At 46.0% G+C, this 12,212-nt stretch overlaps 2 protein-coding genes across 2 annotated transcripts; both read left to right on the top strand.

Annotated features, from left to right (window-relative positions):
- The first annotated feature begins 2,203 nt into the window (after nt 1-2,203).
- Nucleotides 2,204-7,907, top strand: LOC123449775 (poly(A) polymerase I-like). Its single transcript, XM_045127099.1, has 14 exons — nt 2,204-2,342; nt 2,468-2,543; nt 2,817-2,927; nt 3,088-3,185; nt 3,276-3,362; nt 3,458-3,594; nt 3,704-3,776; nt 3,870-3,915; nt 3,992-4,101; nt 4,187-4,294; nt 4,395-4,454; nt 5,388-5,449; nt 6,069-6,381; nt 7,214-7,907. Exons 1-14 carry the CDS (start codon nt 2,247-2,249, stop codon nt 7,505-7,507), a joined length of 1,671 nt encoding a protein of 556 aa, XP_044983034.1. The 5' UTR covers nt 2,204-2,246; the 3' UTR covers nt 7,508-7,907.
- A 1,118-nt stretch (nt 7,908-9,025) lies between these two features.
- Nucleotides 9,026-11,875, top strand: LOC123449774 (sorcin-like). Its single transcript, XM_045127098.1, has 10 exons — nt 9,026-9,189; nt 9,279-9,337; nt 9,460-9,500; nt 9,642-9,673; nt 9,967-9,995; nt 10,167-10,203; nt 10,303-10,359; nt 10,987-11,063; nt 11,302-11,375; nt 11,551-11,875. The coding sequence occupies exons 1-10, from the start codon at nt 9,106-9,108 to the stop codon at nt 11,568-11,570; spliced, it is 510 nt and encodes a 169-aa protein (XP_044983033.1). The 5' UTR covers nt 9,026-9,105; the 3' UTR covers nt 11,571-11,875.
- Nucleotides 11,876-12,212: the final 337 nt, after the last annotated feature.

Genomic DNA, 12,212 nt, shown 5'->3' with positions numbered 1-12,212 from the left:
TCGGCCGACCCCCTTGGGGCTCCTTGAGCCCCAAGGCATGGCTCCCCCTCTTCCCCCTATATATACGGAGGTTTTAGGGCTGATTTGAGACGACTTTTCCACGGCAGCCCGACCACATACCTCCACGGTTTTTCCTCTAGATCGCGTTTCTGCGGAGCTCGGGCGGAGCCCTGCTGAGATAAGATCACCACCAACCTCCGGAGCGCCGTCACGCTGCCGGAGAACTCTTCTACCTCTCCGTTTCTCTTGCTGGATCAAGAAGGCCGAGATCATCGTCGAGCTGTACGTGTGCTGAACGCGGAGGTGCCGTCCGTTCGGCACTAGATCATGGGACTGATCGCGGGACGGTTCGCGGGGCGGATCGAGGGACGTGAGGACGTTCCACTACATCAACCGCGTTCACTAACGCTTCCGCTGTACGGTCTACAAGGGTACGTAGATCACACATCCCCTCTCGTAGATGGACATCACCATGATAGGTCTTCGTGCGCGTAGGAAATTTTTTGTTTCCCATGCGACGTTCCCCAACACACATACGTCATGAGAGGAGAAGGATCGAGGCGAACCAGATGTGACTCGCCTTCCCTTCTTCCCCAGTCATCCTCTCATCTTACTCTACATGGAGCATGCTTACAGATAAGGGATTCGTCGACGGTTGCGTTGTCGCCTGTCTGTAGGGCTGTTTCGCCCAGGTCGATTGGATTAGACGAGGGGATGAGGGAATGTGATACGATGAGAACGGGCTGGAACACTAAAATGGAGGGGGATGCCCGAGGCAGAAAGTATGGGCTTCGGGAGGTAGACGGCCCAATTAACCACATATCACGGTTTCGGCTCCCAGAATAGCAGCCCTCTAGGACAGTTGGCCGAGTTCGCGATTAGAATTCTATCCGATGGTCAGGAATGTCCAAAGCACGCGATCCAACGGTATAAAATGTTGAGGTCGTGAGAGAGCTCCATTTAGATTCAGTTTTACTGTCCTAATAAAAATGCAACCCATGCTGACATTTGCGTTTAGCTTTTTTTTGAGGGGGATTTGGCTTGGACTCGGCTTAGAGCATCTCTAGTGGATGGTGTATATGGAGGTGGATGGTAAATATACACGTTGCTAACAGAAAAATGCCTCCGAGTGGAACGTGTATACGGGCGTGGAAGTTATACACGTCCATCCACGAGGCTACTCGTCGTGGAAATAAACACGAGCGAGCCACGCTCGTGGAGCTCGCGGCGCTGTGCGGGGCGGGGTGCGGGCGGGCGGGCTGGCTGGCGGCGGCGGGGCGGCGCTGCGGGGTGCGGGCTGGCGGTGGCGCTGGAGCAGGGGGCTCCTCCTCCCTGAGGAGCAAGGCCGCGCAGCCGCCTCCGGTCTCCCCTCCCCCTTCCTCCGGCCGCCGCCCGCCGGTCCACCGCCGCCTTCTCCTCCGTGAGAAGCAAGGCCGGGGCTCCCTGTGCCCGGACGCCCGCCCGTCCCGCCCACGCCGCCTGCGGCCCGGCCGCGCCGTCCTCACCCCCAGTTCGGCCGGATCTCGGAGGTGCGAGGCCTCTAGGGTTCCCGGCCGCCCCGCAGTTGCTGCTCCTCCTCAGGCAAGGCCGGGACGGGGGGCTGCGTCGGGCGCCGAAATGGCTGGCTGGAGCACGGGGGCTCCTCCTCCTGCTGCAGGGCTTCGGCTCCGGGTACTCGTCGGAGACGAGGTTGGGACCGTCGCTGTGGTGGCCCACCGGTCACCCTAGCGATGGGAATGGAACGAGGGAGGCACCCTCGAGTCCATGGACATCTTGGATGCCACGGGGAAGGCTGCCGACGACGAGGGAGACGGCTGCAATGCGGCGAAGCTCCCCTGTCTTGTTCTCTGAACCTGTGTGCACTACTGAATCTCTTATCTTGCAGAGGGGGAAAGAATGAGGGGAATATACACGTCCTAATTTACACGTTCCACTGAAAAACTAGGACGTGTATAATTTCCACGCCGTGTATAATATACACAGTCGGCTCACTGACCTTAATGGGCCGTATCGTCCGTCAGGCCGACTGCGCGCTCTGCCCCTCTCTCCGTGGCCACTGAGAACGGCCCGCTTCAGCCCGGGTTACCAGCCACCTGGTACAACAACCGTGCACCGTGCGTGCCCAAGACTCTCCGCCGTCTGCCGCACAGCACGCCCTCCGCGCCGCCGCCGCCGCCACCGTCTGCCGCACAGCACGCCCTCCGCGCCGCCGCCGCCACCGCCCGCCTGCCTCCCCAGGCCATGTCATGACGGCGGTCCGACGGTGCGCCGACCTCCCCTCTCTCTCCTCCCCCGCTCCCCTCCTCTCCCGCCTCAGCGCCGCGGCCTCGCGTCTCCTCCAGGTCAGTCGCCACGCCACCTCCTCCCCCCAGGCCCGTCTGGCATTTCGTCGAGCACCTCGCCGGCGGTGCACTCAAGGAAAGTTTTGCTCCGTACCTAACCCATCCATCCGCCCTGCTACCTTCAGATGAGGAAGTACGGCTCGAGGAAGGAAGACGGCGGCGGTCTGCGGAACGGCCGGTCCAGCTCCGCTTCAAGGCCAGGTGACGACTCCATCAACAGAGTAGATGCTTCATGCTTCCATGTGTAAATCATATCTATGCAGCTCGCCTTCCGCAGCTGTTGTGCAGCTGCACGGGCAGCTTGTTCTGGCTTAGCTCCTGTGCTTATTACCACATTCAGTCTCTGCACTGGTTTTTGGTTTGTGGGAAGCACTCGGTTGTTTGCCTCGAGTAAAGATGTTCAAGTAAATCCTGACAAACAAATGCAAGGCATGTCTATGCAAATCGACTTTATCAACTGTTATTCATGTGCAGGATTCATCGATCCTTCGTCATGGAAGTGTTTTGACTCGAGGTCCGTTGGAATACCCACGGGTTCTATACCTCGCGATTGTATGGCTCTTCTACAAAGGCTGAAACGAAAAGGTGCATAGAAGTCACTTTGTTGTTTATCCCCGTTTTGAAGCTAAGAGCTTTGACACCACATTCATGTCATGCTTTTGCTTCTTAACACACCGCTGCGCTAAAACATAAACCACGGAATATAAGAATGCATGCAGTACTCAAGGACAAACTTGTTTTACAGGATTTGAAGCTTACCTTGTTGGGGGATGTGTGAGAGATTTACTACTCAAAAGGGCACCTAAGGATTTTGATGTGATCACCACTGCAAGTCTCAAACAGGTTTCAGCTCATTCAAAGATCACACATGTTTCTTTTTTTCCAAAAATAATGATACCATTGTCCCATTGACGTGCCTCCGATTCTTTCCAGATTAAGAAACTTGTTTTCCCACGTTGTTTCATCGTTGGCAAACGCTTTCCAATATGCCTTATTAGAATGCATGGCTCAACATATGAGGTTTGTTATTCATAAGAACATTGGCATTTTGATACTGATTCTTGGAGCATTGTTGTCTAACCCTCGTTTGCTTATGTTGTCTTTTATTCTTACAGGTTTCAAGCTTCCAGACAAATCCGAGTCAAGTGAAAGGAAATGAAAATGTAAACTGCTCAGAAGAGATAGATGGCCATGACGAGGGGGATACTCTTCGCTGGAAGGATTCATTGAGAAGAGACTTTACAGTAAACAGGTAATATGTTCTGTAGGAAGTCTTGTACTTCAAATGCTCATCAAATGCAGTTTTTGTGAAATATCATGGGAGCTAAATTGCTAACGTTGTTTCAATGCTTGTATGGCAGCCTATTCTTTAATCCATTCAATAACAGAGTTTATGATTATGTGAGTGGAGTAAATGATCTAAGAAAAAACAAGGTAATAGTCAGTGAGTCTTCTCAGGCAGATTCAACCGTGTCCTCGTCTTACTTACCCTTTTCCTTCTGCCTAACTCCTTAAATCATCAATCAGGTGTGTACAGTGATTCCTGCCAATGTTTCTTTCAAGGAGGATCCTGGTAGGTGTTCAAGAATGTCCTTGATTTGTATTATCATTATCTATCGAAGACGAATTTTGATTCTAATTTCTTTCAGCCAGGATTTTGCGTGGCTTGAGAGTTGCTGCTCGCCTTGGCTTTCAGTTTTCCAGCGAAACTTCTACTGCAATACGTGATCTTTCTCCATCCATCAAAGATATCGACAAGGTTTATCTCCTTGAAAGCGATGTGCAAACATATACGTTTTCTCGTGTATTTTCTCTTTACGTTGATCACCTCATTTACTCTGCAGACAAGGTTGGCTATGGAAATGAAATATATGCTATCTTATGGGGCGGCAGAGTCTTCGATTAGATTACTTAGAAAATATGGACTTCTCGATATTTTGCTGCCTCTTCAGGTAAGTTGAGCAATGCGGTCTCGTTGCTAGACAAGTAGATTTCTGGTCGTGACCACTTCTCTTTCAGCTTACTCATTATTGAATGCTCTTTGAATTTTAGGCAGCATATTTGTCAGATCAGTTAAAGGGCAAATCTAGTGACAGAGGTCTGATGCTCATGGTGAGTAACTCTGAAATGTGCCATGTTGTGTGGAAAATTGGATTCTAAATATATTGAAAAATTTAAGCGCACACTTAACTCTAGTTCTGCTATTAGTGTGGGTACATATTAATAGCTGTCAAAATGATGGGTCTGGCTTCGTTGTCCTGAGGTATTCCTCGCCTTCGCCAAAGATGCTTCCATCAAATTCTATATCAGGTCTCCAGTCATCTGCAGTTACGGGCTTGTGGGGCTATCAACTGGGTTTATTTTTAGATTGACTTGTACATCCCCAGTGTTACAGTATATGTGGATTGCACTGGCCCTTTCCATCAGTTTGGACTTTTGGTTGCGTTGGCTAGTGCATGAAGCTTAACATGGTATCGGAGCTAAGGTCTTGAGTTCAAGTCCTGGCTTTCGCACTTTATTAAAAATTGTTGGTAGCCCCCCTTTGTGTCCACGTAGAGGCCTCTTGAGTCATACGTGAGTTTCGCGCGCCGTCGCTCTCTTCCGGTTGCACGTGTTGACTTGTCTTCCCAGTCACACGTGAGAGGGGGTGTTACAGTATATGTGGATTGCACTAGCCCTTTCCATCAGTTCGGACTTTTGGTTGCGTTGGCTAGTGCATGAAGCTTAACACCCAGTTTCTTTATTGCTGGTTTATTTGGTGAAAAAAACTGTTTTCCTGTGCACACGTCATGGCACTGGCAGAGTGTTGCCAATAACTAGATGATGTATCCGTCACTTTGACATCTTTCTGTACTTTAGAACTACCATTCATCATGTTGCTTATTTCTGATGCTTTCTTAGTTGGTATTATATTTCAGCAGTACTTGATTCCCTTTCCAAATTACTGTTGCCATGTGTCTGTCCTTCCCGTTAGTTCATGCGAAATTTGAATTTTAAGATTATGGCTTAATATGTTGTCTCATGCTGTTGATTTCATGTGTGCAGAATCTATTGGCTAATCTTGACAAGTTCTTCTCCGCCGACCGTCCATGCCACTGCTCTTTGTGGTAAGAGTCCTTGAGTGCTGAAGTGCATGTCTCAGTTTATTAGGCTATATCATCATAATCATGGCGTACTCCCTCCGTCCGAGTTTATCAAGCACCCTAGTATTTTGGATCAAACTCTGACCATCTAAATATAACTCACGACATATGATTTATATGCTACAAAAAGTATGCCATTAGATTTGTATTGAAAAGAAGATACCATATAATATTTTGTGTCATATATTCATATTTTATTTGTTAACTTTATGGTCAAAGTTCGACACTAAATACAAGGAGGGCCAATAAACCCGGACGGAGGGAGTAGTTTTCACTTTTCAGTCTGGATGAGTAGAGAAGACAAAGTGCATCTTCTTAGATTTACTTATGCCAGCCTAGAAACACACATACTTCACGTAGTTTTATAATATCTGCATAGTAGTCCGTACCACTGTCAGTGTGCATTTATGTAAGCCTCTTTTGTGCCTATACTAGCACCCATTATTCTGAGTAGGCAAACTGTTTTTTCTGTATCTTTATTTGGCAACCGAGTAGCATATCTATTGACCCAATTTTCAGTCGGTATGAATATTCTTTGTCAGTCATACTTCGGATATTTCATTCGTTTGATATTATTTAACAGGGTAGCGTTGTTGGCATTTCACAATGCATTGGTAAATTCTCCACAAGATGCCCAGGTAATCAAGGCTTTTGCTGCACTTATGCATTTTGGAACATGGGACAGCGCCATCGAGTTCCTGAACGAAGATGTTGGAGCACCAGTTACATATGTCCCAGAAGCTTTGGGGCCTTCTGGGTCCAAAGTGGATAATCTTATGGAACGGACATCACATCTAGCATCACTAGTCAAATCTTCGGTTGATACATTGACATGTTTAAATACTCTCAAACAATCAGTGGTCAGATATCCGGGGGCTTCTCAATTTTCAGGACTTGTAAGTACCGCTTTAGCATATCCTAATTCCCAACCGTGCATCTTCAAACCAGCAGTTCTTACATTTTTATTAAATTTCCTGTTTTCCTGTGGGAGCAACTTACGTTATTTTCCTGTTTCCAGGCTGAATCAGTAGTGCGTTTTGTGAAGCACTTTTTAGTTGCATCTTTAATCTTTAAATAGTTGTTTATATTGTTTCTATGCTCTCCAATATTGGTATCAGTTTATTATCACTTCCACACGTTTCTGTTTTACTGAGCAAATAGAAAAAGAAAACAGTGGTTGGTGATGGATAAGTCTCTGTACTGGGTCTTTGTGGGGCTGCAGCACATGGTCCTTTGTGGGGCTGCAGCACATGGTCCTTGTGGCTGTTAGGATAGAATCCTTGACCATCAAGGACTGGCAGTTAGGATAGCGTCTTAGACTAGCATCTTAGCAGCATCTTAGACTAGCATCTTAGCATATGCTTGGCTGGCTAGCAGCCTATAAATATGTATCCCCAACCCATCAGGTTGGCATGGCATTGTGTGAGAAATAAATCAACGAAAATTGTCCCAACTCTCCTAGTGTCATCTGCAACTATCAATGCTCAGGGTGAAAGGTCTAACAGTTGGGGCTCTTATTGATGTCACTTGAATCAATATTGCCTAGCCACTTAAGTTGGCACACAATACACTGATGAAACGCTGCCAGTTTTAACAAGAGAATATGCATGGATGTAGCAGACCAGTGGCTATATAGTTTAGTTAAATTGCTAATTGCCTTGTATAATTGTTCTCAAGTCAGTTGATAATCATCATGCATACTAAGATTTCTCGTGGGTCTGTTCCCAGGTTTTTGTATCAGTCAGGGAGAAGGGCAGAGTGTTGGGGATATTTAACGGCCTTGATGACCTAACTTCATACGACAAGAGAAGAGGGATGCATGGGATTGACTATAAGTTGCTGGAAGACGGAGTTACTGCCGAGGTTCGATTTGTTCTCGGAAAAGTGATCATGGATACCATGAGTACTGAGTCGTGTGCATCCACCGGTGATGCTGCTGCTTTGCCAAGGCCAGCGGCGGATGTTACTGGTGCAGCCCATCGTCCACTGTCCACGTTATTTCATAGTGGTGAATCAGAGTGAAGCAGCAACACCCCATCTGTTTCCATCAATGGTGGCAAGCACATTGGAGTCCTCAGATTTGATGGCGTGAAGTTCAAGATGGCCAATGCGAACACAATGCTACAATTCTGTCGGTCACTGAGGGTACCTTGGGAGGATGCTCACCTGGTTGTGCAAAGATCGAGCGTAGGCTGTAGACAAGATACATCCAAGGTTTATATTGTTTAATTTCTTCCGTTTGCTAGGCATGTAAGTGACGGGAGTTAGAGTTAGAGTGCTGTCAGCATGTGTGGTTGCATTTACAAAGATTCAATAAGAAAGTGAGCTGGGTTTAGGGAAAATGGACCTATCCATTTTTATCAATTGCTTCTATGTTCATGCAGAAAATGAAAGGAAAGGCAATCTACTGCTTCAGTTGTGATGATTGTTGTGTTCTAAGGACACATTATGCTTCCGAGTGAAGTAGAATCGCACTCCCTCTGTTCCGAATTATAAGATGTTCTAAGTTCTTGCTGAATCAGATCCATATAGACACGTTTTAGTGTGTTTGTCCACTCATTTTCAGTCCATACGTAGTCTATATTGAAATATCCAAAACTTATAATCCGAAACAGAGGTAGTACCAAGTCCTTATCTTCAATATTGCGGAATTCTATTGGTTAGTTTTGCCTAAGATATATTTTGACTATTTTCATGGATTTTAAACAGATAAAAGGTAAATGTTGGAGAGGTGTAGGTAATAAATAGGAGGAAAAAGACGAGAAAGCCAAAAAAAAATCAAGTACCTAAACTGTTTAGATAAGAAAGCTTAGGATAACACTTCAACAATTTAGTTCCTGCAATAGTTTAGGCCAAGCAAATTTAGTTTGAATAAATTTGATAATATTATCTGGCGAACGTCAGCGGGGAAGGGCGTGGCAAGTGAACACATTTTCCTACCAGTTTTAGTTGTAAAGCGATATCAAACGGTCTTAGAAAGAAAACACCCTTCTCTAAAGAATTTCACGTGCTGTTCTGAAGAAACTGCCATCCCTCGTGCAACTAAAATTAAGAAACTGCCATCCCTCGTGCAACTAAAATTATCATGAAAATGTTCGCAAATGCCAACCCCTCAAAGTAAATGGTCGCCAGCTAAGAGGATTCATAAATTTACTCTTAATGTATGCATGCATATTTACTTTAAAAGTAAATTTGACTGATCCTCAAACAAGAAAAAAGAAAGGTGAATTTGACTATTGCGCGTTGAAACAAATCTCGCCTGTAAAATTTAGTATGGCCCTCCCGGACCCGGAGGCTGGAAAGGAAAATTCTAAAGATACGAAGTAATACGGAGGGTTTACGGACTCCTTCGTTAGTTGATCTCCACCGTTCCCTGATTCTAAGGGGGTGTGGGCCCCCTCGCGCTTATTTCTTTCAATCATCTTAGCCCACCTAATACTTTCCGTAAATTTCCGTAAAAACTGTTAGCGTCGCTCGGCTGGAAAACACAGAGATGTATACGCATTCTTGTATCCTAGGCTTGAAGGCGGGTTTTAAGAAGACGTAAACCTGCCAGCTTCCTCCCCCCCGTCCCAACCCCCGGAAACGCTCTGGTAGTCTCCGTCGGCGGAGCGGCGGAGATGGAGAACGCGGTGGTGCTCCGGGAGTGGTTCGACCGCGTCGACGCCGCCGGCACCGGCAACGTCACGGCTCCTCAGCTCCAGGTTCTCCTTATCCCCTCGCCCCCCTACTCGGAAGTGCCTGCGACCAGAATTCGACCCACTAACGCGCGAATCCGCTCTCCTCCCGCCAGAGCGCGCTGGCCGTGGGCAACCTCGACTTCCCGCTCTCCGTCGTGCAGCAGATGATCAGGTCCTCCTCCTCTGGCCGCCGGGGCCTTCGCCTCGTGCGCTCTGCCTAATTTATCCGATGACCCGTGCTCATTTGGGGATTGGGGGTTGGTGATGATGTCTGTACCGTACTGTACTGTGCAGGATGTACGACTTCGATCGGAACGGCACCATGAGCTTCCAAGGTTAGTTTAGCCGCTCCGATTCTGCATGAACCCTACTGCTCCAGGGAATGTTGACCGTTGACCGTTGACCACATGATGTGATCACCTGCAAAGATGATCTGATTTTGACCTCGCTTGCTGTATACGTTTGCACTTTTGCAGAGTTCTTGGCTCTTAACAAGTTCCTTCACAAGGTATGTGGGGTCTCTACTCCGATCTGTCCGGCACTCAGGATTAGTCACTGGCATGCATGCACATTTGTTTTCCCTTTTCACAAAAGTTGATAGTCTTGTGGCCATGGCATGTACAGTTTGGCTCGATTTTCACGAAAAATGGCCCGCTATTCGTACTAAAGTTACACCATATGATACACTAACACTACACTACATTTCGGAGTGAGCTTCATTGTAATGCATTCTTATTAGTTATTTCCATGCTTCCTGTCTGACTCGATTGTTTATACGCCCTGCTCCTTTTCAATTTGCAGGTGCAGGGTGTCTTCTCCACCCTAGAAAGGTATCCTGTTTCATGACTTTGCGGCCATGTGCCCATTCATAAATTGTTCAAATGCCGCCTTAAACTTTGTTACGGTTTGTGTTTTTCTTGAGTTTAGGTGTTCAGAGTGTTTGCGCGTGCGTTTTGCGATATTATTCTTGTCTACTTTTCTTATCCTCTCCTTAATTTCAGGGGTCGTGGATTTCTCAGTCTTGAGGATGTGTATGAGGTGATATGTTAATTTCTCTAGTTTTGAGATGTACTGTCAACTGTATCCCATATGAGCAACATTACATGGATTTTTTAGTTTCCTCCCTGTTCTTTTCAGGCATTAATCAAACTCGGTTTCTCTTTGGATTCACCTGCCTTCTACACTGTCTGTGAGGTACTTCACTTTCATTTCTACTGCATGGTTGATACTAGGATTATTCATGTGTAGCTTTGAGGCTCTCCCGGAAGGCATCATGAGTTTGTGAGGAATTATTGCAGTGATACATTTGACGGGGAACCTGTCTAAATTTCAAACTTGAGATGAAGAAGTTATTTATCCTAAGCTGTCTTTTCTTTCAAATTGGAGCATCTAGGTGTAAAACTAGCGTTCGTCGATCGCCCACGGTTGCTGTTCAAAAAACTTGTGTTTATCTGTGAAGTGCTAAGATGAGTTATTTGATCATGGGTTTTCCTATTTGAGCTTGAAATGGGTCATGCAACTGAGAAAATGTAGGTGACAACTGAAGCCAACAGTAAATATAAAATGAAGAATTTGCAGTATATCCCATAAAAAAATACAGTATGACTGAACTTGAGAAAATACTACTTTAGCATTCTTTTTTTCGTTCGTCCGACCATATCCATTTTGTACTTATGCAGCCTATAGGAGCTACTGAACTTGAGAAAATACTACTTTAGCTAGAGTCCTTCGCTAGTACTAATGAAGTACCTGTATCTGCATTTGTGGTTCTTATTCTTTACTTCATTTTGTTTAACTAATTTCATACTTGTCCATTCTCAGAGCTTCGACAGGAGCAAGAAGGGGATGGTTCGTTTGGATGAGTTTATATCGATCTGCATCTTTGTTCAGTCAGCTCGGTATGTACAGCATGTTTCCAACGTGCCACTCAATGTTTCACAATACACAGCTGTTGGACATCTTCTACTTTACGACTAAAACCTAATTGTAGACTGGCCTGTGGTTATTTGATTTATATTTGAATAACAGGGAACATTTTACCGAAATGTGTTTCTGGTTTACGTCCTCTCAAAGTACCTCGCACCATGTGCTAAATTCTATTCTGAATTACTGATGAAATATTTTCTTGGTTTCCAGTAACCTGTTCAGTTCATTCGACACAACCAAGCAAGGGAAAGTGACCTTCGATTTCAACCAGTTTGTCTACTGCAGTGAGTTTCTGCCCCCCCCCCCCTCTCTTATCTACGTCAATGGTTATTTCTCATGCTCGTTAGTGTTCAGACGACCTTATATTCCTCAAAGACAGATGAAATCTTTTACCACTCTTCTAAAAGATGGAGCCACCCTTGTTCACACTAACTTGCGTCTTTCGGCGCCATTATACAGCGGCGAACTGCAGGATATAGCTCTATTACTGGAAACCTGTACATGTTAGAGAAGACCAAAAAAGAAGAAATGCCAGCAGTCACCGGAATCACATGTTAATGCAGCTCATTGTTTTGCGAAGGAAGGTTTTGTTGGCGCATACATTTGAAAGTCTGAATTTTGAGTCATCATTTGGTTCATCTTCCTAGTGTCCCTGAGATATTATGTGATTTAATACCATCCAGAGCTGTATACACACAAGAAAACTAGACATGCCTATGCATGACTCTATGCTTTGTAATTCTGCATCTGGAAACCCGGGAACAACACCATGTTTGGACTATTATTCTCCCACTTTCTTGTTCCCCTTATCCTGCATGAACTCTAGGGTTGGAGAGTTGATCATTGGTTCCTCTATGCCTTGATAACTTGAAAATGATGATTTGATTTACTCCCTCCATTCATAAATACAAGTCTTTTTTCGAGATTTCAATAGGGACTACATACGGCGCTGAATGAATGAATCCAGTGGCGGAGCCACCTCCCGGCGACCCCGGGCAGCCGCCCGGGCTAGTCCAGAAAATCAAGCCTAAGCAATGGAATTCTGTATGGGTAGAAGCAATGTTTTCATGGGCAAATGATAGCTCATAGTCGGTCACAATTTAGTCTTGCCCAGGCTCCAC

The sequence above is a fragment of the Hordeum vulgare genome, chromosome 4H, assembly GCF_904849725.1.
Source record: "Hordeum vulgare subsp. vulgare chromosome 4H, MorexV3_pseudomolecules_assembly, whole genome shotgun sequence".
Lineage (NCBI taxonomy): Eukaryota > Viridiplantae > Streptophyta > Magnoliopsida > Poales > Poaceae > Hordeum > Hordeum vulgare.
Note: the sequence above shows the minus strand (reverse complement) of the source record. Positions and strands in the feature narration are given on the sequence as shown.